The following is a 26975-nucleotide window of genomic DNA, read 5'->3' on the forward strand; positions in this document are numbered from 1 at the left end:
ATGGGTCAACACCCGGGTCCCCCAGAACCCCGTGGGGGACTACCAACGGAGTACCACGGGACCTCCTCGCCAGCGGGGCGGAGGAGGGGGGTCCCACCGCAGTCGAGACTTCCCGACCGGGCCGCCCAGAAGCCCGCCACGAGGCCAAGCCACCAACCACACGTCCCCGACCCTGGTCCGAAGGGGGACCCCCATCGCCAGGCCTGGACCCCGACCAACAGTGACCTGCTTTGGCTGCCAACAGACCGGCCACTATGCGAGCGACCCGGCCTGCCCTGTGAACCGGCGGAGCGGGACCGCCGGGCCCCCTCCCCGACAAATAGCCGCCGCAGCCCTGGGGGAAGGGGAGGAAGAGGAGGAAAACCGCGAGGACGGGTCCCCCGAGTGGGAACCAGCTGCCATGTCACTCGTATGCCTGGGCCCCCGCGAAATGGTGGCCCGGGCTGCCATCCCAAGTAACACCCAGAAGTACCAGCAGTGGGTCACCATCAATGGACAACGGGCCGAAGCTCTCCGGGACACTGGGGCCAGTGTGACCGCTGTCCGCTGCCACCTGGTGACCCCCGAACAAATCCTGCCGCATTTCCTATGCCCTGTCCGGACCGCGGACAACACCGAAAGCATGTGCCGTATGGCCAGGATCCCCTTCGAGTGGGGAGGAGTGTCAGGCACCCTCAAAGTAACTGTCCGCGACGACGCCCCGGTGGACTGCCTCCTGTGGAATTACCTAGAGAGCTCCCCCTGGGCCCAGGTGGAGCGCCGAGAGCATCTGGGGATGCTAGGGCTGCCCGAGTGGGCCTGCGCCACCACCCGGTCCATGACCGCCCACCCTGCCGCTGCCGCGGCCCCCGACGAGCCTACGGGCCCAGAACTATCACCCTCCTCCGGCACGGAGGAACCTGACGATGAGGCCGGGCCATCCAAACTTCCTCCCGACGAGGCCGCCTCCCTCAGCGAGATCCCCGAGCTGGCCCAGTGGCGCCACGATGGGGGCCCCACCCGCGAACAATTCCAGCAAGAGCAAAAGGCCTGCCCGTCCCTCGAGGGGGCTCGACAGCAAGCAGTCGCCCAGGCCTCAGGGGACCCCACAGGAACCCACTGGATCTATTGGGACAATGACTTATTGTATAGCGAGCAGAAAATCGCCGAACTAGGAGCCGACCGGGTGTTGGTGGTTCCCCTCCGAATCCAAGAGTTCCTCCTGAACTTGGCGCACGACGTACCCCTCGCCGGACACCTCGGGCGAGACAAAACTTACAGCCGCCTAGTGACCCATTTCTATTGGCCCCGAATGCGGAGAGACGTGGACCATCACTGCCGGTCCTGCCAGACCTGCCAGGCTAGCGGAAAGACTGGGGGTCGAGTTAAGGCCCCCCGCCAACCATTTCCAGCCGTCCACACCCCGTTCGAACGAGTAGGGATCGACATTGTGGGGCCCCTCGACCCCCGGACCGCCCTGGGACACCGCTTCATCCTGGTACTGGTCGACCACGCCACCCGATACCCCGAGGCCATCCCCCTCCGCACTGTGACAGCTCCAGTGGTGGGCCGGGCCCTGATGGGCATCTTCTCCAGAGTGGGGTTCCCCCGAGAAGTGGTGAGCGACAGGGGTACAAACTTTATTTCAAAATACATGAAATCCCTCTGGCAACAATGTGGGGTCACCTACAAATTCACCACTCCTTACCACCCCCAGGGGAACGGACTGGCCGAGCGGTTCAACAGAACCCTGAAGGGAATGATCAAGGGTCTGGAAGAACCCCTGAGGAGGAGATGGGACATCCTGCTGCCCTGCCTCCTGTTCGCCTATCGAGAGGGGCCACAGAAATCCCTGGGCTTCAGCCCCTTCGAACTATTGTATGGGCACCCCGTCCGAGGGCCCCTCAGCCTGGTCAAGGAGGGCTGGGAGGTGAACGTCCAAGATGCCCCCCCCGACGTCTACCGGTACCTCCTGACCCTGCGGAACCAGACTCAGAGGTTCCGGGCCCTGGCAGAAGTCAACCTCGAAGCCAGCCAAGAAGACATGAAACGCTGGTATGACGAGAATGCCTCGACCATCGAGTTCGAGCCGGGCCAGCAAGTCTGGGTCATGTCGCCCGTGGACCCCTGCGCCCTGCAGGACAAGTGGACCGGGCCCTTCAAGGTGGTTGAGAGGAAGAGCCCCATCACCTACCTGGTCGACATGGAGTCCCCGAGGAACCCCCTCCGGGTCCTACACACCAACCGGCTCAAGCTCCACTTTGCCCGAACTGAACTAAGCCTGCTGCTGGCTACCGACGATGGGGGCGAAAGCGACTCCGAGCCCCTACCAGACCTCCTGGGGTCCTCGGGCCAAGACGGCTCCTTGGAGGGCGTCCACCTCTCCGCCACCCTGACCCCAGAACAGCGCCATGACTGCTGGAAGCTGCTGCAACCCTTCGCTGCCCTCTTCTCTCTCACGCCCGGGGTGACCCCCTGGTGCGTCCACGACGTGGACACCGGGGACAGCCCCCCGGTGCGGCACCGCGCCTACAGAGTACCCGACCGAGCCTGCATCCAGACCGAGGTCTCCAAGATGCTCGCCCTCGGAGTCATCAAGCCATCAGACAGCCCGTGGGCCAGCCCAGTGGTCTTGGTGCCGAAGGCCGCTGCCCCCGGCACCTCCCCGGAACTCAGATTTTGTGTAGACTACAGGGGCCTGAACGCAGTCACCAAGACCGATGCCCACCCCCTGCCGCGGGCAGACGAGCTGATCGATCGCTTAGGGGCCGCTCGCTACCTAAGCACCTTTGATCTCACCGCTGGGTACTGGCAGATCAAGCTCACTCCCGGCGCCCAGGAACGATCCGCTTTTTCCACCCCCGATGGCCACTACCACTTTCGGGTGATGCCCTTCGGGATGAAGAACGCCCCAGCGACCTTCCAGAGGCTGGTGAACAAGGTCCTGGCCGGGCTAGAAGCTTTCAGCGCGGCCTACCTCGACGACATTGCCGTCTTCAGCAACCACTGGGCCGCGCACCTAGGACACCTCCGGGAAGTCCTGGCCACTCTCCAAAGGGCCGGGCTCACAATTAAGGCCAGCAAATGCCAGATAGGTCAAGGATCTGTGACCTATCTATGCCACCAGGTGGGGAGTGGCCAGGTGGCACCCCTCCAGTTAAAGGTCGATGCCATCCAGGCGTGGGAGCCCCCCGCAACCCAAACCGCTGTCCGGGCCTTCTTGGGCCTCACCGGCTACTACCGGCGATTCATTAAAGATTATGGCAGCATTGTGGGGCCCCTTACGGAGCTCACTTCCAAGAAACAGCCCAAGGCGGTGCACTGGACGCCCCGCTGTCAGACCGCTTTTGAAGCCCTCAAGGCGGCCATGTGTGCTGCCCCTGTACTACAGGCCCCTGACTACAGCAAGGAATTTGTGGTTCAGACCGATGCATCAGAGTACGGGGTCGGGGCGGTCCTCTCCCAGATGGACGCCGGGGGCCTCGACCGACCTGTGGCCTTTATCAGCCGCCGACTGCTGCCACGAGTACAGAGGTGGAGCACCATCGAGCGGGAAGCCTTCGCTCTGGTATGGGCTCTCAAGAAGCTCCGTCCCTACCTTTTCGGCACCCACTTCAGAGTCCAAACTGACCACCGGCCCTTGCGGTGGCTAATGCAAATGCGGGGCGAGAACCCCAAGCTGTTGCGATGGTCCATCTCGCTGCAGGGGATGGACTTCACCGTGGAGCACCGGCCCGGCAACGACCACGCCAATGCGGACGGCCCTGTCCAGATTCTTCCGCCTCGGCGAGGAGAACCCCCAAGGAGATGGGTGACTCTCCCTGCCTTCAGCTGGGGGGGACGCGTGTTGGAGCCGGCCGCGTGGCGTGGTCCTGTTCCCCCTCACTAAGCCGCACGAGGTCCCATGCACCTCGGGGTTCCTCCATTTTGGATTATACGTCACTCCACGTGACCACCGACGTGACCCAGCTCCACCCGGCCTCGGTCCCAGCGAAGCCCGACATCGAGGCGCCAACCCCTGACCCGGGGGATACCACGTGAACCCTTCCAACTCCCGGCGGAGGGCAGTATCGATGGGACCCCCAACCGTCCTTCCACACCTAGGTGCGAGCGCCCCACAGCTCTCTGGGGCCTGGTGCCTCTCCTGCTGGGTATCTGGCCGCTCCCTACCCGGCCTCTCCGCCCCCCCCGGGCGCAAGGGTCCGGACATCAAAGGGCTCCAGTCCTATATCTGGGGGACCCGGCAACAAGACAACAGTTGTATCCCGGAGTCAAGTGCCCTGCTGATCGGATCGCGGCCGACCCTACGGAGAAAGACTTATCCTGAACCTACACCCTGAGCCCTGCTGACGCTCAGGGTGTAGGTTCTTCACGAACCTTTGGGGCCCTGATGACGCTGTCGCGGCCCGGCCTTGTTGAACTAGCCATCAGAGCCCAGCTGACCTCGTCGCGGCTCGACCAAGCGGAACTACCACCCGAGCCCTGCAGATGCCGTCGCGGCTCTCCCCGTCCGAGCTACTTCGAGACCAGCACGCAAGGCCTGGCGCAGAGCCTCCCCGTACCTGGCTGGTACTGAGACTGACCCGCTGCCCTATCCCCCTAAAGACATTGAGACTCCCTTTTTGGATCACTCGATCCCCCTGTAAATATTGAATGTGCTACCTTTGATAAAGAACCAAGATAAGCAACTGATACCGAGTCCGGTGTGGTGGTGTTACTGGGCTGAGTACGATCTCAGGAGAAGGACCTCTCCTAGGAGGCTTCTCAGCGGCGCTCGGCCATACCTTTGCGGAAGGGAGGTGGCTGGAGCAGTCCCCCCGACGCCCCGGTGGTCCTCCCTCCAACAATGGGTGAAAGGATGGATGGAAAGGTGAAAGGATGGATGGGTGAAAGGATGGATAGGTGAAAGGATGGATGGAAAGGTGAAAGAATGGATGGGTGAATGGATGGATGGAGAAAGGATGGATGGAAGGGTGAAAGGATGGAAGGGTGAAAGGATGGATGGGTAACAGGATGGATGGATGGAAAGGTGGAAGGATTAATGGGTGAAAGAAATGGATTGGTGAAAGGATGGATGGGTGAATGGATGAATGGAAGGGTGAAAAGATGGAAGGGTGAAAGGATGGATGGATGAACGGATGGATGGAAAGGTGAAAGAATGGATGGGTGAAAGGATTAATGGGTGAATGGATGGATGGAAAGGTGAAAGAATGGATGGGTGAAAGGTTGAAAGGAAGGGAGGGAGGGTGAAAGTGTGAAGGGGACTGCTCTAGGAATGCTGCACTTTCTTGGTTTGATCATTCGCTGTCACCAGACCTTAGGTAAAAGTGGAGTGCATTTTAATTTTCTGGCTACTCCCTTGCTTCCGAACACCGATCTCTGCGAGCAGACATAGAATCTTTAAAAACCAGGGGGTAAAGTTCAAATAATTTCGGACCTTCAAACTCTGAAATTGTATTTGTGCCAAAAATGATTACTTTCTTATTTACTTTACAAATGAATTAACTGAGGGTTTAATTCAATTATTTACGTTGTTTCAAAATAGTTTGACCTGTGTATTCCAGGACAGGCAGTGTTAAAATGTAACTGATAGCGCCTTAAAGCCTTTTAAGTGACATAAATGAATCCTTCAGAGATGGCTTTTGCATATCTGCTTAAAACCTCTAGTGCTGTTAGGGTGTAGGGGCATTCCAAAAGCAACATAAAAGAAACGTATGCACTCTGTAGCCAGGTTCCTTTATGAGAAGAGCTATTACTTTTGTAAGCTCTGTTTAAACTATGACTATTAGCATTATTATAAGTTATTAGAATGAATGACATTGCTGCAGTGGGCTTGCTTTTATTATTATTATAAGTTATTAGAATGAATTACATTGCCGCGGTGGGCTTGCTTTTATTATTATTACAAGTTATTAAAATGAATGATATTGCTTCAGGGGCTTGCTTTTATTATTATGATAAGTTATTAGAATGAATGACATTGCTGCAGTGGGCTTGCTTTTATTATTATTATAAGTTATTAGAATGAATGACATTGCTGCGGTGGGCTTGCTTTTATTATTATTATAAGTTATTCGAATGAATGACATTGACGCGGTGGGCTTGCTTTTATTATTATTATAAGTTATTAGAATGAATGACATTGCCGCGGTGGGCTTGCTTTTATTATTATTATAAGTTATTCGAATGAATGACATTGCTGCGGTGGGCTTGCTTTTATTATTATTAAAAGTTATTAGAATGAATGACATTGCTGCGGTGGGCTTGCTTTTATTATTATTATAAGTTATTCGAATGAATGACATTGCTGCGGTGGGCTTGCTTTTATTATTATTATAAGTTATTAGAATGAATGACATTGCTGCGGTGGGTTTGCTTTTATTATTATTATAAGTTATTAGAATGAATGACATTGCTGCAGTGGGCTTGCTTTTATTATTATTAAAAGTTATTAGAATGAATGACATTGCTGCGGTGGGCTTGCTTTTATTATTATTAAAAGTTATTCGAATGAATGACATTGCTGCAGTGGGCTTGCTTTTATTATTATTAAAAGTTATTAGAATGAATGACATTGCCGCGGTGGGCTTGCTTTTATTATTATTATAAGTTATTCGAATGAATGACATTGCCGCGGTGGGCTTGCTTTTATTATTATTAAAAGTTATTAGAATGAGTGACATTGACGCGGTGGGCTTGCTTTTATTATTATTATAAGTTATTCGAATGAATGACATTGCTGCAGTGGGCTTGCTTTTATTATTATTAAAAGTTATTAGAATGAATGACATTGCCTCGGTGGGCTTGCTTTTATTATTATTATAAGTTATTAGAATGAATGACATTGCCGCGGTGGGCTTGCTTTTATTATTATTATAAGTTATTAGAATGAATGACATTGCCTCGGTGGGCTTGCTTTTATTATTATTATAAGTTATTAGAATGAATGACATTGCTGCAGTGGGCTTGCTTTTATTATTATGATAAGTTATTAGAATGAATGACATTGCTGCAGTGGGCTTGCTTTTATTATTATTATGAGTTATTAGAATGAATGACATTGCTGCGGTGGGCTTGCTTTGATACTTGACTCTGATTTGCAACTCAGACTTGAAGCGTGTTCTCGTTACCTGTGGTCAGCGTTGCGAATAACAAGGGGTCGGACAGAATGTCACGTGATCTTGCTTACAGGTTTGTTTTGACTCTGCGTGGGCTGCGTCTCTCGAGGGAGGAGATGTTTGGTGTACAGTGTATGTTTGTTTTAACTTGCCATGTTCATTCCCTGCCAGCTTACAGACTTTTGAATCACAGCCCATATACTGCATGTTTTTTGCAGCCCCAGGTGCACCTGCTTACATGGAAGTGGCAGGCCTCAAGTATGGTTCACAGGGTGTGTTAGCATTTGTTGTAGAACACATGCTTGTGCCTTAACACAAAGCGCATCGAAGTACCACATTCATGTTTCATATACAGTTCATGAACAATTATCCCAATGTAAAGGATGCCTGGCTCTGATTGGCTGGAGCATTTGGTTAATGATCCCGCTCTGGCTTACCAGCGGCTGTCTGATAATGATATAATTTTCTTTTTGTGTGACTGGCAGATGCCTTGCGTGGTGCCCTTTCAATGAACTGCATGTGCTGGAATCAGCTAATGCCATGCATTACTCTGCAGCACCACCCGTAGAACGGACGCATTACAGAGAGATGTAAATAAATTATGTTACAGCCTGAAACCAACAGGGATTCAAAACATGAGCTCTGGTGTTTCCGCCAGACAAATACTTAGGCATAGAGAGAAGAGCTGTTGGAGCAAAGCGTGGGTCTTTTCGCAGCAGCTGCTGCTGTCTGTGCCGCTGCTTGCTCCCGCAGCAATACTCCATGGGAGTTAACTTGTCAGAAACGGTGGGAGATGCACCAACCATAAGCCTTTTGGAGGCTACCATTTTTTAATGAAACAGACAAAACCTAACCAGCACCGATGGGAGGAGTCAAACCCCACAAAGTACATACAACAGATCATCCTGCAGCGCAAGAGCTGTAGGCTCGACCTGAACATTTATTTATTCATTTTAAAAGTTTTCTATAGCGCGAACATGACCACCGGGGGTACCAGAGCACTTTCCAGTATATAAATCAGGGAAGCAAACAAGTGTTAAAAAACAGAGCAAACAAACTCAGTAAAAACTATCTTAACAGTCTCATAAAGCACGGAGCCCTAGGGAGCATTGGAAGCAAAAAGTCCAGACAAATGTTTCTTCATCCATAAAGTTTTTACTTCCTTGAGAAAGGAAGTATAGGGATAAAGTCTATGTTGTGAACATGGTCACAGGGGGCATTAGAGCATTTTACAGTATATCAGTTGCAAGTAGGCCTGAGCGTAGTTCGCGAACTTGCACTTCACGAAGCTACACAAAGTGAAGTTCGCACTGCGCGAGCTACGCGTAGCACTTCGCGAACTGCGTAGTACCTTGTTTGCACTGTGCCAGATGTTGTTTTCAATGATTGCACAGTGCGGACAAGCAACCGGCACAGTGCAATCATTGAAAATGGCATCTTGCACAGTGCGAGCTGTAGTTTTCTGCTGCTCGAGTAGATTTTTACTCGAGCTTCAGCTTTCTCAACGCGAACTGGTAGTTTCTCATCGCGAGCGGTCGCGAGCATAAACGACCACTCGCAATGAGAAACCTGACCTCCTCGCGTTGGGAATCTCGCCGGGAGGTTTATTTTCCATGCTCGCGATCGCCAACTTGAAGTTGCTGATCGCGAACAAGGAAAAAGTCTCGCCGGGATGTCATTTTGCTTGCTTGCGGTCGCCAACTTGACGTTGAGGACCGCGAGCAAGCAAAAAATGACCGCAGCACTACGCAACGCTACGCTACGCGTGTTCGCACTGTGCTACGTGCAGTTCGCTTAGTGAGAAGTAGTGCGCATTTCGCAAACTACGCGAGCGTAGCGTAGTGCTTTGCCAAGGCTTAGTTGCAAGCGGAATTAGGCTTAGGTAATAGAGGACCGACAGAACCGCAAAACAGTCTTCATATATTACAACCAGCAAGGATGTCCTCTAGAGACTTGGAAGACCCATTACAATGGTAATAGTTTCTTCATCAGTATAAATTTAACTTCCTTTTCGAAAAGGACAGTAGAGGGATTCAACCTGACTTCAGGGGGTAAGGCGTTCCATATCCTCAGGCGATACCCGCGAAGGCTTGATTGTAAGATTTTCTTTGGTTAAGTTTTTGCGGTTTCAGCACTTCTTGAGGATCTAGCTCCAACCGAGAGCTCCAAATTTTGAGCTCGGTACATTGGGGTATTGAAATTAATGGCTTTATGTGCCATATATGCAATTTTTAATTGTATCCTAGCTTCGTAAGGGAGCCAATTTAGGGATATCAGCTCTGGTGTGATATGATTGTTTCTTTTCGAGCCCATTACGAGCATCGCAGCAGTATGAGGGTAGCCCTGAAAAGGGCCGTATTCACTCAAGGAAGGCCGCACAGGTTTGCGCTTCCATACTCAAGCTTAGAGATCACTAGGGCTTGCACCCCAACCTTCAAGTCATGTGAAAGGAGGAAAGGTTTTATTTTCCTCAAGAGGCTGCGTTGGAAGTTTGTTCCTTTGGTGAGTGTACTAATATTCGTCTGCATGTTCAGACTCTTGTCTAGCAATATTCCCAATGAGCTTGTGGAATCAAGGATGTGTGGCATGCAGTTAAGAGCTGTTAGTTGACTCATCCATTATTCGATGACTTGAGACTGCTTGGGTGGTGCAATTAGGAGGAATTCAGTTTTAAGAGCGTTGTGCTTCAGGGTGTTCGGTGTCAGCCAGCTTTGTGTTTTCAGTCAGACTGAGTTGAGGGACCTGGTATCTTCAGGGGAGGAGATCTTCAGGTATTGTTGGGTATCATCAGCATACATGTGATAGTGAATGCAGGATGATTTCGGGATTTCTGTCAAAGGCTCCATGAACAGGTGGAAGAGAGTGGGTGAGAGCGTAAATCCATGTGGAACCCCCAGGGTGACCAGTGAGGGATGAGACAGGGACGGGTTCACCTTGAAGCTTTGGGTTCTATTGTGGAGAAATGAGGAGAACCAGTTTAGTACAAGTCCAGAAAGCCCCATCTTGTGTTCCAAGAGGTCAATTAGGTTGTCGTGTTTAACAGTATCAAAAGCTGATGAGAGGTCGAGGAGGATCAGTAGGCAAGATTTGTTTTGATCTAGCAATCTTAGTTCGTTATCCACAATGTGAGTGAGAGCAGTTTCTGTGCTAAGACCCTGGCGAAAACCGGATTGAAATTTGTCCAGGAGTTGGAATTGATCAATGTAGTCACAAAGCAGGACATGCACACATTTTTCAAGGAGCTTTGTCAATGTGGGGATTTTAGAAATTGGGTGGAAGTTGTGTGGGTCAGAGGGATCTGCGGATGGTTTCTTTAGAATAGGGGTAACCTGCCCAGATTTAGGCAGTCCGGGATAGCACCTTGCAGAAGTGAAGCACTGACAATCTTCGTCCAGAGTGGTTGTAAGGAAGTTCGATGGCAAGGGGTCGTTGAAGTGGTAAGATGGTTTCAGAGTAGCTAGAGTTTTGTGTATAGTACTTTCATCCAAAGTTTTGAAAATGCTCCAAGAACATTCTTTTTGGGGGGACAGAGCAGACCGGGCAGGGTGTCATCCAACCAAGTAGGAAGGAGGGTGTTAGGAGGTGCGATCGAAAGGTGCTCCAAGGCTGACCGTAGTTAAACTTCAATCTTAGTATTCTTATCAGAGAAGAAGTAAGTACATTCTTCACAGTTGGACTGCAGACCTAGCCACAGTGAGGAAAGGTTAGGTTGACTGCTTGATTGCTTGATGAGCTTGAACAGCTTTTTTGGACTTTTTTTGCTTGCTCTAGTTGTTTTCTGAAGAAGATGGCTTTATAGCATCTGATGCGTTTGGTACAGATATTTCTTACATATCTCAGCTAATTGAGATGTTCAAGGAAGGGAGAGGATCTCCACAGTCTTTCCACTAGTCTCAGATTCCGTCTTTCAGTATTTAGACTATCGTTGTGCCAAGGCTTGGAGACTTTGGAGGACGGTCTTTTAGCAGCAGAGGCGCCAGCGGGTCTAGAACACTTGTCATGGAACTGTTATAGTGGTCCGTAAGGTCATGAACGTCGGACATACCCACTGGAGGAGGCAGGGTGTTACCACAGAGAGCAGTCAGATCATGCAAGTTGATGTTTCGTAGACATCTTTTCCAGTGTCTGGGGTACTTAGGCAGAACTCTGTTAGCGCTCACAGAATCTGAGATCAGGAAGGTGATGCAGTAGTGGTCAGTCCAATCGGTTCAATATTAGAGTCAAGGTGAATGGAGTTGAGCTAACTGATGGCTAGATCTAAGGTAGCTCCTTTAATGTGAGTAGGGCTGTCACAGATTTGGATTAAGTTAAGGTCTACCAGGAAGGATTTAAGGCTATTGACAACCACACCATTCATGTTGTTCCAGTGGAGGTTGAACTCTCCCAAGAAGATCTGAGTGCCATGCAGATGTGCGTTAAATGTGATGATATTCATGACCTGTTCTATGAAGGGAAGATTGTCTCATGGAGAGTGGAAAAACGTGTGTAATTCGCATGGATGATTATTGCTATAAGCCACCTCAATGCACAGGTATTCACAAGACGGCAGGAGAGCCGATTGTGATTGTTTGACTGATAGACTGCTACGATGTGTACAAGCGATGCTGCCACCATGTCTACTAGATCAATCTAACCTAATGGTATCGTAGTTAGGAGGAACTAGTCAGTCCAGGATGGGTGCAGATGAGTTGTTTAGCCAGGATTCAGTCAGCATTAGAATATCAAGGTCATGTGCATGGATGTGCACGGATGAGGTCAGCAATGTCAGCAGCGTGTCTTACTGCCGATCTGCAGTTGAGAAGCAGGCATTTAAGTTTTGGATTGGTGTCCAGGGTGCTAGAAAGAGTGGAGGTGACCCTCGTAAGTTTGGTCTCATTTAAGGCTCCGGTGTTTACCCTAGATTCCTGAAAGGGTCCGAAAGGATTGCTTCTATTTGGTGCAAGTTGGTAGAGGTGGCGGAGTGTGAAGGATCATATGAGAGTAGGCGAGAAGTAATATTTTTGCCAGACAGTGGGTTTTTAAATCTAGAGGGCCACGAGGGGTCATTAGGGTGGGGAGCGGTTTTCCAACTATGGGACGGGTGCCATTTTTGATGACAACCTAGCTGATGGGGGTAAGCAGGAGGCTTGTTGCCCAAGTTAGATGGGGGCACAAGGTTGAGGCGGTTATTGTTTGTGGACCTGCTTAGCTTCAGATTAACGGACAGCTCTGTAGTGACATGTAATAGACTTTGACCCTCTGCATTAAGTTGTTGGAGGCATCTAGTCTAGCTTCCAATGGGGTGTAGTAGAGGGTTTTCAAGGCTTGGTGCAGGGGACCCTGCTAAGTGGGAAAACTAGAGGAAGATGGTATCAAAGAGCCTGTGACTGCAAAGTGGGGCGGGATTCAGGGTCTTGGTACTGGGGCTAGGATGGGAAAATGAGTTAGGGGAAGAGGGGTATGGCGGATATTGACCCAAGGGCACCTTCGGAAGCAAGGTAGGTTTGTGGAATAAATTGGAGGATGAGAGGTGCAGCCCTTGGCAGGGAGGCGGTAGTGGTTGTTGTCCAGTTATTTGCCCAGTTCAGATGGTCAGACACCGGGGGTGTTGCCGATTCAGCTATATGGAGGGTCTTGGTTTCACTCACAATGTCTACCGTACTGGGTTTGGAGGTCAAGGGAATATCTGGGGAGATGGTGTGATTTATGGAGCATGTCAAGTCAGAGTTGGTGTCCTAGAGGAGTGGTGGGCATGCATACTAGAATGGTGGATGCACTGGAGGGGCTCATTCCCAACTGGAATAGAAGGAGAATTGCTATTGTGTATTGTGGTCCCTAAGTGGGAGCCAAGAGGTGTCAAGGATGAGAGATGGTAAACTTTGAAGAGTCTGGGAGATCTCTGAGGAACCAGCGGCTCCTAGGGAGGGGGAGGATTTAATGCTTGACATTGTGGGCCAGATGTACAACGGTTTTTGCATGCGCAAACGGGTCTCAATTTTTTTCTGACTTGCTATATTGGAATTCCGAATCACTATTAGGAAGGGGCGCTCCCTTCCTAATAGCGAGCGCAACCCCATGTACAAATATTTTGCGCCCGCAATTGTGGTCGCAAAACACTCGCAAATTACCTCTTCCCCTTTGCAAATGCAGGGAAAAACATTTTTTAATGGCAGGCAGTGCTCCCTTGCCTGCCCTTAAAAAATGAAACAAAAACGTTTAATTTTTTTTTTTTTAATGCTTCCCGTTTTTCTTTAAGGAAACCTGCTTTATTTAAAAGCAGTCCCGGACATGGTGGTCTGCTGAGCCCAGCAGGCCACCGTACCTGGGAGGGCCTGCCATTCCCAATGGGGTCGCAAATTACGAGAGGCTCATTAATATTCATGAGCCTCTCAATTTGAGACCCCATTGGGAATCGCTAACAGTCTGTTACACACTGTTGTAAATCCAAAATAGTGCCTCGCAAATTGAGAGTTGCAAAATACTCGCAATTAGCGAGGTGCTATTTTGAGCATCATACATCTGGCCCCGTGTTCTTAATGATGGGGAAAATATTGTCAAACATGGCCAGAGGCTTGGAGAAGGATAGTCCCATTTTTGTAAGGGGAGATGGTGGTACCTGCTCTATACACCGGAGAGGGAATCACCGTAACTCTAAGACCATGTGGAGTCTTCATGGAAGTGGAGATCCGGAGCAGTGTGTGTAGGGCCTTCATCCATTGAGCATGCCGTTTTGTATTAAAGATGAGATCACTTCTAATAGCACCTTTTTTAATGGAGAAGAAGGGATCTGAGATAGGGGTTTCAGGGTGGGATTTAAGTAGTCTATGTTTAAAGCTTTTTGCAGTGTTTTTAGGTCTTGCCTACGTAGCGCGCATGCGCTGATAGGCAAAAAGACCTTTTGCGATCGCTTTGGCTTTTCAGTCAAAAACGTGCACGTGTTCCATTGTCTTCAATGGCAACACGTGCACGTCTGGAGATTCACTTTCGGGAGTGTGTGGCGCCAAATGGTAGCAATTATCGCTCCTGGCGCTGCTCGCTCTCGCAAGTGAAACGCTTTCACTCGCCACCTCCTTTCGCCCATCCCCCTGCTGCCTCCTTTTAGCGCGAGGAACGCCATTTTTTTTTCTGGACGTGGTGTCCGCTTTAGTGTTTGCTTTTTTTGGTCTTTTCTATTTCTAGATTGGGGCAGCCCTCACCGTCTCCCAGCACACACAGCGCTACCTCAAATCTCGGTTTGCAGAAGTGAGTTGGGACATGCTTGCAATTTGGGAACTGCTACGTTTTACCCTCTCAAGTGAGCGCAGAGATGACACCTTGCACCATTATGTCCAGAGTTTTCATTTTAACGTGGTCGTCCAAACAATCTCATTTTTATTTAAACTACTTACTGAAATACTGATATATCTTTACTCGTTTTACTGGTATGTTAAGCATTGATTGGGTCAGATATTATCAAATAGCACACAGTAAAAATGCTATGTCTCGATTAATGAATATATAATCGCATTTTATTTTTAAACCGGCTCTATAAATAACGATACCCTGTGAATCTTTATGTATCGGATGAGATATAATACGAAAATTAAGAATGCTGATCCGAAAGTAGCGTACTTCGATTTCGGTGCTTGAAGGCACTCCAATCTTCACGTCCAAGTTTCTATAGGGCATTTTTCATCCGTTACATTTCTGTAGGCTTGACCTGCTTGAATTTGTCAGATGAAAACCCGACCATTGAACTTTACTGACACATTTATAATTCGGACATATGTGTCGGTTTGCTCTCTGGCCTGTCCCTTCAATCAAGAAAATTCCCTGCTTCCCTGTTCATTTTTTTGAGGCACAGCAGGAGAACAACTTATAAACACCTCCGACAGACAGACACACGCATGGCACTCGGAATCCTCAATGCCATTTCAGGAATCTGCATCCTTGAATTTGTGTTCAACACTTTGACATCGTTTGAGAAGTGTGATTGCATTTCTGCACTGTCATAAGGGCAGCAGGTGTAGTGCAAACGAGCTATCCCCGTGTGTAAAGTCCGCTTCAGAAATTAAGAAACAACCCTCAAGTTTTAACTTCAAAATGACTGATAAACTGAATAATCAACGTCAAGGAGCCTTGGACTCTGAGTTTTGCATAAAAAGAAAAATTCTTTAAAAGCGAGTCTTGTATTACGTAGCCACGGTCCACGGACTGCGCGATGCTTCTGCCCTTTCGAGATGGAGACCTCGGGGACCTTGAGGTCTGCTTGGGTTTGAGCAGAGAGAGATTATGTACTGTTCTGTTTTGTAAAGTGGTCAGGAAGATGCAAACAAGAAACGGTGTCATAGAGTGGAGTGCAAAAAGAAGAGAGAAAACGAAATGAGCAACTTGCTCCATCTAGACTCCCAGGTTTTGGACCAGTCCCCCCTCAACATCAGAACTGGTGCAGTCCAAAGATCTACCCCTTCAGTGAGCACAGGCTCTGCTCCCCTCAAACATTCTGTCTGACTGTAAGCAATCGTGACTCTTAACTCTGTACTCCCTCCCTCACTCAAAACTCCATCACACTGCAGCTAGCTAATGTGTTTTATGTTCACCTCCCGGTGGAACCGCTACTGGCCCCAGCTGCAGACAATATGCTGCATGGCTAAATACTTATAAGGCCCGAAAGGCGAGTCCAATTGCATTGCAAATGCTTGTTTGATAGGTTAGGGGGATATTTAATTGTGTAAGCATTCTGGCCAGATGGTTCCAGATTAGGAGAGATGGAGCTTGAGGACTTTGTGTCCATGTCAAAGCTGAACTCAGCTAGTGGCATAGAAAGAGTGAATAACTTGAGTAATGGGACCAGATAGTGATAGGAGAGGAGGCTTATGAATACAATATACCAGCTAGAGGAGCACCTATGAAGGGTGTGGACAAGGTGGCGAGTATAGGTTCAAGGCACAGGCTTCAGTCTAGACATGCCGGCCTCGACTGGGTCAAGGGGCAGGGAAGAAATTGGGGCATCTCCCGGGGCTGAACAACTGCATAAGAGATTGGTGAAGAGGTCTTCACAGACAAAAAAATCTTAGAGGTCAGTCAGAGAACAGTACAGCTAGCAAATGGATCCCCGTGGGCTGTGGGGGGTGACTAGGGACACAGAAGATGGAAAGGCGAGGCAAGTGACCAAACTGTCCCTATTGACCACCTAGAGTGATCATATTCAATAATGCTGACTAATCCAATGTGAGGCCATCTATCTTGAGATAGGGAATATTGTCCTATTACAAACAAGACATAAGGGAAACCTAAGTGTTCAATAATGTAGAGTTATGGTAAACTAACCAATCCAAGATGGCCACCATATGTGGAGGATTGAGCAGTCCTCTTTTCATTTTCATTTCAAACAGTGTAAGGATCAGGGGAAGAGAGTACACCTCATCTATTTCTATTAACTGAGTTAGGATCACAAAATGGATGCCATACGCCGGGAGACACAAAAAGGGCGCTGCTCACAAATGGAGCCATGCAGAAGCAGTCCACACAAGGCAAGAGGTGTGTTGCACAGGCCATGGTGGATGACTCTGGAACCCGGGGGCTCACGGTTCGGTCCCCGGTGCTGGCAGCAGATCAGCCCAGCACCATGTGACTCTGGGCAATAGCTTTCTTAATCTTCCCGATGGCCCCCAGTGCCTTGACACCCTCGGGAAATATTTCACGCTTTACAAATACTGGACATTTACATTTGGACATTTACAAAACCTCAGGGCAAAATGATGTGAGCCTGAGGATCCTGCAGGGCCATCTGGCTCCAGCCTGTCGCAAGCGTGAAGCTCACAGCAGGGGGAGCCACGGCAGCATCGGCAGTAAATATCAACAAAGAACAAATGGAGCTGGCGTGAGGCGAGTGCCAGAGTGTCTTGTATTGGGACATCAGTAGGGCTGACAGGAAAGCAACAATTGGGCAACCCCACCTTCACCGAGGCCCCTCCAACTAGCCTCACCAGCTGCAGAAGAAGTGGAGGGAGATGCAGCTCCGCATCAGAGAGGTCACATCTCTGTAGGCAGCAGCAGCCTCTCCCAAGCCATTCAGTCCTCAATCCAGCATCGGTGGGATCAGCGGCAGAAAGGGAGAGTCGAGCCACCACAGTCAGCATGTTCCTCAGACAGAGAGAGTCGAGCCACCACAGTCAGCATGCTCCTCAGCCAGAGAGAGTCGAGCCACCACAGTCAGCATGCTCCTCAGCCAGAGAGAGTCGTACTCCTCAGCCAGAGAGAGTCGTACTCCTCAGACAGAGAGAGTCGAGCCACCACAGTCAGCATGCTCAGAGAGAGTCGAGCCACCACAGTCAGCATGCTGCTCACAGCCCGGGGTGGGCCGCGAGGCAGCGGGGGAATTAGCAGGCAGATCCTGGGCACCACAATCGAATATTCAAATACAGTGTCATCCAGGTTAGGATCCGGATGGCAGACTCGGGACCGCACCATCCCACCAGCGGGAGTCAAACCGCAGTCGCCGCTAGACCGCGGGTGAATGAAAGGGCAGATCAAAGGCAACAAAATCTAGAGCACTGATCCAGCGCCAACAGGGGTAGGATCGGGACAGCTGACTCCAGTCCGCACAGTGCCAGTAGCGGGCAGCAGGAGTCAAGAAGCAGTCCCGAGGGACAATTACGACCAGTTTAGTTCAGTTCCAGCACAGACATTGGGAGGATGGTGCGGGCATGGGCATGCAAGGGATATACACCCAAAGGTGATCCCTGAACTCAGGAGCTCATAGAGGGAGCTCCCAACAATATTTTGGCTAAATACAGCACGCACTGTCATAGTAGTCCCTGGACCTGAAGGTACCTACTTTGTGTGAAGCTGTGCGCTTTGTAATAGGCAGAATGCAATCACTCACAAAGACGTTAACCAGTAGCTAAAGTGGGCTGACCCATTCTCCAATGCTGTATGCTGGTGGGCAGAGGAAGAATATGAATGACACAATAACAGACCACTGGATAAACAGAGATGTCTGAAAGACTCTATAAATACATAAATTATATATATAATCTTAGCAAAGTTCTAACTTTTTTCTAAATTTGGGGTAAATCTGTTCAGCCTCTTTTTCTACAGTTATGACGGGGAAAAAAGCATTTTAGGACCCCCCCTTTTACTAGATCCCTGCTTGATGAATCACCCCGAATCCTTCAATGGAAAAAGCTGACGGGATGATCTTTTTTTTCAACATGTTTCCATGGGAATTACCACAGGACATCAAAGTTTTGGGACCCCCCCTTTTTTTAGTCCCACTTGGCTAATCAGCCAGAAAATATCCAAAAGGAACTGAGGCGGATGGAGTTTTAGGGAAAGCTTTGTGCAGATTCATCAAATGGGAGCAGGCTCGAACGCACAAAAACACTGTCTTGAGTTTGTTGGTTGGCACATGTTATGGGGTGTTTAGTGGACGTTGATCACCATAACTGGTCATTTTAAATGGGGTGGGCCTGTGCATTATCTTTGGCTGTGCACAGTGAGGTGGGGGCAGAGTAAGGCTGACCTATGGCCAGGCTCTGATCCGCACTGGGGTAGCTATCACCAGCTGCACACATCACTATATCTCACACATATATTTTGTCTGACTTATTTTATTTTACCTTTTTAGACACTCAGAAGTAAAACTCACAATTTTTCAGAACACTGTGTTTTGACTCCCAAGGCATACAGTATTTTTCTGCCAGGTGCCTTGTGGTTTTTACATCTTTGGGAAAGTCTGAGCACTTCCCTGGGATTAGTCACCTATATTAGTGGCCACCCAGGGCTGTATAATATTTTTATTCCACAGAGACAATTTTATGAGTCGGTGTTTCAAGTAATTTCAAGCAGTTTCAAGATGGCCAGAAAAATGTTCAATGCTCCTAAGCAGCCAATCACATAGCTCAAAAAATTCAATATGTTATTGACACGATTTGAGAGTCATGACTCACAAGTTAAATAGTTAACTTTTTACAGCACACATGAATGCTTTCTAAAATGCCAATAATTCAAAAGCTCCTGCACGGATCAACAAGCAGACAGATGAGATGAAAAACCAAAGCATCCTAAGGCCAGGAAGATCACTGCCAAAGGCAGATGACAGGATACAGGAGCCAACACCAACAAGTGATGCAGCCAATGAGAAGAGCCAATGTGGCCTAACACTGGCAACATCACTGTAGAAGTCAGCAGACGGGACACAGGAAGCCCACATCCGTGAAATGAATCCACACTGACGAGTAGACCGAAGACTGAGAAGACACAAAGTGTCCTAATGCTAGAAATATCACTTTTGAAGGCAACTGAAGGGACACAGGAAGCCCACATCTGTGAAATGAATCCACACTGATGAGTAGACCGAAGACTGAGAAGACACAAAGTGTCCTAATGCTAGAAATATCACTATTGAAGGCAACTGAAGGGACACAGGAAGCCCACGTCTCTTAAGTGTACTCTACTTCAACTGGGCGACCGATGAGTGAGAAGAGACAAAGTATCCCTGTCACCCCATCCGGAAGAATGGCAGCCAGTCATCTCCACTCAATGACAGGCTTATAGCTAAGCCTGGGCAAAGCACTACGCTACGCTCGCGTAGTTTGCGCTACTTTGCACTACGGGAATTGCACGTAGCACAGTGCAAACATGCGTAGGGTAGCATTGCATAGTGCAGCAGTCATTTTTTGCTTGCTCGCGGTCCTCAACACCAAGAAGCATGGGGGAGTCCCAAAGACACAGCAGCTTCCTTTCGAATTAGAAACTGCTCAGTTACGTTTTTGTCTCTCCTACAGGATAAGAAACATTTGCCAAAGACGAAATGCTTGGACAGTTGTTAACCATATACCATAGCTTGAAGCCCCGAGCATATCTAAACACAAACTTTTCACCAGTTTTACCCTCATCCTTGGCACTTGCCCAGCTGTCTTGGGACAAAGAAGAAAGCTACTCAAACCAATCTTTGTGTAACTTTGTTTTTGCTCCTGCAGGCAAGCCTCAATGCCCCTAGCTTGCCAGGGAACAAAATCTTTGAGACTTGAAAATGATCGGCTTGGAAAAAGCTGTGATTCAGATGGCTCTGTGTGGCGTTCTAAGACAGAAGAGATCATTCAAGTGCACAACACACTCTCACTTTATTGGAAATGTAATGAGGATGTGATGGCCTCCAGCGGGTATCACTCCGGCTCAAGGGTCAGGTAGAGACTAAAAGTTCTATAAAAGAAAAAAGATAACATAAATTTGCACAATGCGCATTCACTTTATACAGCACGCTGGAAAAGAGCAATGAGCAAAAAACACCATTGTTTCAGAGTCCAGAAAGGCAAAGCACTTTAAACAAATATGGACTGTTAGTTTTTTGCATCTACACACTGTCTGCCATCGAGGCACAAGCAATAGACTCATTTTTTTAATCCAGATGTTTTATCAGAATGTTTGCAAACTATGATGGGATGATTTAATTAAATTTGTGGAACTTTTTTTGTAATGGTTTCTATTAACTATACATTAAACATACTTACTTACTGAACTGATTAACACCAAACCAACACAATCATACCTTTTTAATTAATGTTCTACTTTCATTCCATGTTTGGTGTAAATCTATTCAGAGGTTGTAGGCACGAGCAAAATGTCTTACAAGAACTGAAATGACAACTTTTTCTTCCTGCACATATAATCCAACCCAGACTTTAGCTGACTAAGCTAGGAAATTACAAAATGTGGTGCAAATCTCTCTACAGGGGCAAAGGTTAGAGGGAAATGAAAACAATGCCTTTGCAAAAGAAAGTGTTTCTGAACCACAGCTGTTTAGTTATCCACAATTACCTGTCTCTCATCCCCAATACTGATCTGTCCTTTCCAGATGTTCTGACCAGTTTCAAAATACACATTTGTTCATACTGACTTGTTAGTATTCGGGACAATGCTATAATGTCACTCATTCAATGTAAAGCATGTTGTAGATTAGACCTAAATTGAGGAGACAGATCCCCTTACATGGCCAGGATACCCTAGTGGGCCTCATTCACCCTCATGCTGGTCCTAGATTGAGGAGGTAGAGGCCCTGACATGGCCAGGGTACCCTAGTGGGCCTCATTCACCCTCATGCTGGTCCTAGATTGAGGAGGTAGAGGCCCTGACATGGCCAGGGTACCCTAGTGGGCCTCGTTCACCCTCATGCTGGTCCTAGATTGAGGAGGTAGAGGCCCTGACATGGCCAGGGTACCCTAGTGGGCCTCATTCACCCTGATGCTGGTTCTAGATTGAGGATTGAGGAGGTAGAGGCCCTGACATGGCCAGGGTACCCTATTGGGCCTTATTCACCCTCATGCTGGTTCTAGATTGAGGAGGTAGAGGCCCTGACATGGCCAGGGTACCCTAGTGGGCCTCGTTCACCCTCATGCTGGTCCTAGATTGAGGAGGTAGAGGCCCTGACATGGCCAGGGTACCCTAGTGGGCCTCGTTCACCCTCATGCTGGTCCTAGATTGAGGAGGTAGAGGCCCTGACTTGGCCAGGGTACCCTAGTGGGCCTCATTCACCCTCATGCTGGTCCTAGATTGAGGAGGTAGAGGCCCTGACATGGCCAGGGTACCCTAGTGGGCCTCGGTCACCCTCATGCTGGTCCTAGATTGAGGAGGTAGAGGCCCTGACATGGCCAGGGTACCCTAGTGGGCCTCGTTCACCCTCATGCTGGTCCTAGATTGAGGAGGTAGAGGCCCTGACATGGCCAGGGTACCCTAGTGGGCCTCATTCACCCTCAAGCTGGTTCTAGATTGAGGATTGAGGAGGTAGAGGCCCTGACATGGCCAGGGTACCCTATTGGGCCTTATTCACCCTCATGCTGGTTCTAGATTGAGGAGGTAGAGGCCCTAACATGGCCAGGGTACCCTAGTGGGCCTCATTCACCCTCATGCTGGTTCCAGATTGTCGCCTGCTCTGTATAATCTGTACTGAAGAGAATTAGGTACAGGGTGGGATCCAAGACAAGGAAAGAGATCCAGGGGTGAGCAGGAAAATAAAGAGCAGTCTTTCATGAACCCACAGAGAATCTACCAGGGAAACACTAGTGTAACAAGTAAAGATATACGCAAGTGCTCTGAGTAAGTCAAAGAAACCTTTGAACCTAAGTGACACCGATGTTAAATTGTCTTTTCCTATTTTCAGAATCTTGAAAATGTTGCTGAAGGTCTTGTTCCCCCTTCAAGTGCTCAGTACTTGTTTTGCTATGGGTGAGTGTGTTTTTTTCTACTATTGTTTTTTAAGATTATTCTGTATGATAGTTTATCTTTCCCTGCTGTGAACAGCCATTTCTGGGAAAGTGAGAGAGAGGAGGAGAGAGAGGGGGGAGAGAGAGGAGGAGGGCAGAGTGAGCGAGAGAGACAGAGGGCAGAGTGAGAGAGAGAGAAAGAAAGGGACAGAGACAGAGAGAGTGGGAGTGGGAGAGAGAGCAGATTCTAGGGTTAGAAGAAGAATGTAGGAAAAAGGAATAGATTTTATGGGAATAAAGAAAGAAAGAGATATAGAACTTGAGCATTCCTGCTAAAGGAAGGATTACTTCTGCACAGAGTATCTCATTCTTCATAGCTGTGGGAATTATGAAACTAGAACACAAAGCTGAGGACGCCCAGTGCTGCCTATAGTTTCCCAGAGATCAGGAGACTGGGCAGATTCAATGGGACCTGCACAGATAAGCATATGAGAGCCCAGATGGCTGGTGTGAGGGAGGGTCTGTGAGGTGTGGTCCCAGAGAAGCCAAGAACCATTTACAGGCCCATCACTGTCTGAGGTGTGCCACTGTCAGCACACACACCTACACTGCCTCTTTGTTACACAAGTTATGCCAAGGTCTTCTTGTTGGTGTAAACAATACTCTAATACCTTCTGAGAGCACCTCTCCTCTAAGGCCCTCTGCAGACAGAGGTTTACAAGGCAAGATTCAATCTTCAATGAAAAGCCTGATCCATGCAAGCATCATGAACCCAACAAGCGCTGAAGCCGCATTAAAGGCCTTTGTGATTGTTTCAGAGTGGGTAATATTATTGTGATTATAAAATACAGGAATTTTGCTTTATATCACATGAACGCAAAAACAACAGTTGATGGACAGAATGCAGAACAATGTCATACATTCACCCCAGTACAGAGATCTGGGCCTAAATTCATCGTTTTAATGCTCACCAAGCCATTCCAGTTTGGACCCAGCCATATGCAAATCAGTCTTGACCCTGTGCCCAATGGGAACAGTCCAGCCCGAACTGCCAAGCCAGGTCCTCCCTGGACTGGAACCAAGCAAGTTATATCACATGAACATCACAATTTAATCTACAGAATAAAGACTGTGTGTTTAGGGGGTAACACAGCTGTCACATGGTGTACATGATTATCTAGGGTGCCCAGAATGTTGTCTAGGTGCATTGAATTAATATGTAACATTTGATAATATGTATTTGTAAAGCACAATCAGAGAGTTCACTACAAAAAGCCCCTCAGTCAATAAAGAGGGTTGATTTTTTTTTACTTGAGCCCAGCTTTCAATAAATTTATTAATTTTTAACCTTGATTGTTCCAATATTATTAAACTGATTTACACCAAATCACAAAAAGCACGCTTTATGGTTTACTTCTGATTAGCGTTTTTGGTTTTGGCACTGTATAACATTTCCTAAGGAAAGTGCATGAGAAAATTGCATTTTGGGACGCCCCTTTTACTCGGTCCCTGCTTGATGGATCACCCCGAAACCTTCAGAGGAAGGAGCTGGGGTGAGGGGGATCTTTGGAAAGCTTCATGAATATTTGCAAAGTGACATCAAAGTTATTAGCGAAAAACTCACTTCCTATGACAAGTCTGACGTAACTGTAAGTATACAGTGGTGACGGCCGCTGGGTAGTATCTTGCTATCCGGGGCAGGAGTAGAAGAATTTGGATGCAAGGGGCAGAGAGCTGGGGGGGATGCCAGGGCCTTGAAGAGAGTGTACAGTTAGCAGGGAACATTGTTCTTGTATAAGCGTTCAACTTTCTTCTGGGATAATGACCCCCAAGTAGGGGACAAAGTCTTTAAAAGTCGATGTGAGTAGTAAGAGAAGGGTCAGGTTTTCCTATGCTGTGAGATGTTTGATAATTAATTTTTAACCCAGACACCTTAAACTATTTCTCTGGTCAGTTTAGTAATAGAAGTAGCTGGGGCCTGATTCACAAAGATACATTTACACTTTTGTGAACTTTTGTGTAAGGTTAGCATCTTCTTGCTATTCATACACTTCAATTAAACAGTAAGTTTACAAATGTGGAGATTCTGCAGTCAGGGTGGAGAACTCTGCATATAGGCCTGTCCTATCTTTTATGTCCCCCCTCCTCCCTGACTGCAGATTTTCCGCAGTCCTAAACTTCCTAATCAATCAGAGTTCATGAATAGCAAAAAAAATAGTAACTTATTTTTACTAGTAAATCCTTTTAGAGCTTGTTTTTAATTTTTTTTATTTAGAGCTTTTTTGAGAAAGTAAAAATCAGGGGCTCGAGTAGACACCCTTGTCTTATTCCTCTTGTATGATGGATCTATTGAGAGCGCTCACATTGGATGTTGGTTGCGCGTAATTGCCAAAGATAAACTCAGATGTTGTTAAACCCAGATAAGTTTTCAACAATATGTTTGGTAGATCGCATTTCGCCGTGTAGTGCATATTATGAAGTGCGATATAAATAAATACTATTCAAATTAAAGTATAAATACATTTTGACCATTGAAATGATTTAATGCAATTGATCATTATATATGAGCTTTTCACTGAACTCGGATAAAAGCTTTACCAGCCTCATGGTCAAGTGGATGTTGAAGGGATTCAGAGTCGCCAGAATGGCCTGTCTGCAAGTCTGCACACTAACAATATAAAAGGTTCTGCGCAAGAGCTCTCTGCGTTCTCTGTAAATTGCTGGGCACAAAAAAATCTACATGCATAAGGGTTCTTTTCGGGCATTGGAGAGCCTGCAGGTGGAGTCTATGGGCAAACTGAACCACTTGGGAAAAATGTCCAAGGTTGGAAAAAACCCAAATTGATGGTGCATGAACTTCAATTTAACATATTTGAATAACTTGTTCTCAGAAGTACCTGAAGAACCTTTGCATTGTATCTGTTTAGCACCATCCAGGCATGCCTTCACTGGCTAACGTGCTCTTGTCCTCTAGCTTGCTAACCTTGTGAGCGCTGATGGAAACAGTGTTTTAAAACTACCTGAGCCAGCTCCTGGTTCCGAAGATTCCTTGCCTGGTAAATATATCTAAAGACCTGTTCAGGAACCAAAGTTGCAAAGAGTTACTTGTACTGGTTCTGATCTCTTGCCAGTTAAGATTATCCAGAGTACCAGGCCTGGAGGCTCTTAGTTTGTGGCACAACGTAACGTAAGAAATATTTATTGTTTGGTTATTGCTTGATTTAACCTTTTCTGTGTGTACGGTGGACGGGAGCTGTCGTGCGCCACTGTGCTTGTGTGCACAGGACGACTTCCGGCCATCCTGGCACATGGCACCGGAAATCCCTCTGGTGCAGGCACCAGAGGAATTTCTTTTTCTCCCCCAAAGCCTCGGGAGATGGGGAAGAGCTTCGACAGCTCCCGAGGCCCCCCTGCTTTCTATGAAATGACGATCAGCGCACACACCTTTAGGCTCCTGTCAGTTTCACTTTCTATGTGCTTAGAGGGCTATCTCAGCCCCCTGAGCATGTAAAAAGATGGGAGAGGTATCATTGGAAAGGGGAGAATTTCCCCTTTCCAATGGCCCCCACTCGCCATTGGACCCTGCTTGGGGATCGCCCCCAGAAAGCACAATAGGTGCCAGCGATACCACTGGCTTTTTTAATGCATTGGGGCTGCCTAGAATGTGCATACCAATGCCCCCACCCGCTAAAAAAATAGCCACAGTCTTTCTGCCCCCCTTAGGGGCATATCGGGGCAAACCACTCCGATTCTCCCCCAGGGCGGCATAAAGCCCACTCGGCACAGACTTGTTTTTAGCAATGTGCCTATCTGTGGATTTTGGACCCCAGCGCAGTCGGCACATAGGGAAACCATTTTTGAAAATTAGACTCCAAGGGGAATCCAGGATGGGGGGACTTGTGTGTCTCTCACCAGGTTCTGTTACCCAGAATCCTTTCCAAAACTCAAACTTAGGTAAAAAGAAAACACATTTTCCTCACATTTCTGTGATGGAAAGTTCTGAGATCAGCGTGAATCCACAAAATTCCACCCACCCCTTATTCCCCTAAGTCTTCTGAGAAAAATGGTACCTCACTTGTGTGGGTAGGCCTAGTGTTAAACATTTTTTAATACGGTGTGTGTGGACTTGCGCTTGGCAGGCAGTATGCATGGACTGGCGCTTAGCTGGTGGTGTGCGTGGACTGGCCCTTCGCTGGCGGTGTGCGTGGGCTGGCACTTGGCTGGCAGTGTGCATGAACTGGCGTTTGGCTGACGGTATGCGTAGACTGGTCCTTGGCTAGCGGTTTGCATGGACTGGCACTGGATGGAGAAACTTTGAGGGATCCACGCAAGTTGGGCTCCCCCAGGTGTCTAGTTTTCATAAATGTGTGGATTTGGTAGGTTTCCCCAAATGGCGGACGAGCCCGGGACAAAAAACCCAGGGGATCCCCTTGCAATACCAGGTTGTTTTGAGATAGGTAATTTTGATGCTGCCTCAATAGGTTTTGGGCCCTTGACTGTCACGGGTACTTGACCCACCCACGCGAGTGAGGTACCATTTTTATCGGGAGACCTGGGGGAACGCTGTGTGGCAGGAAGTTTGTGGATCCGCACAGATTCCACAACTTTCCCACACAGAAATGTGTGAAAAATTTGATTTCTTCAGCTAAATTTGAGATTTGTAGGGAAATCTGGGTAGGGTAACGTTGAGGGATCCATGCAAGCCATACCTCAT

General features: G+C 48.2%; 1 protein-coding gene across 2 annotated transcripts in view; it reads left to right on the top strand.

Annotated features, from left to right (window-relative positions):
* The window catches only part of LOC146839242 (CD5 antigen-like), a 357744-nt gene that overhangs the window by 17969 nt on the left and 312800 nt on the right, over window positions 1–26975 (top strand). For both annotated transcript variants that reach the window (XM_085603263.1, XM_085603264.1), the window contains exon 2: window positions 22219–22283. In XM_085603263.1, the coding sequence (XP_085459389.1) occupies window positions 22229–22283 (55 nt within the window). In that variant the 5' untranslated portion in view covers window positions 22219–22228. The remainder of the gene's footprint in view (window positions 1–22218; window positions 22284–26975) is intronic.

The sequence above is a fragment of the Triturus cristatus genome, chromosome 4_2, assembly GCF_964204655.1.
Source record: "Triturus cristatus chromosome 4_2, aTriCri1.1, whole genome shotgun sequence".
Taxonomy (NCBI): domain Eukaryota; kingdom Metazoa; phylum Chordata; class Amphibia; order Caudata; family Salamandridae; genus Triturus; species Triturus cristatus.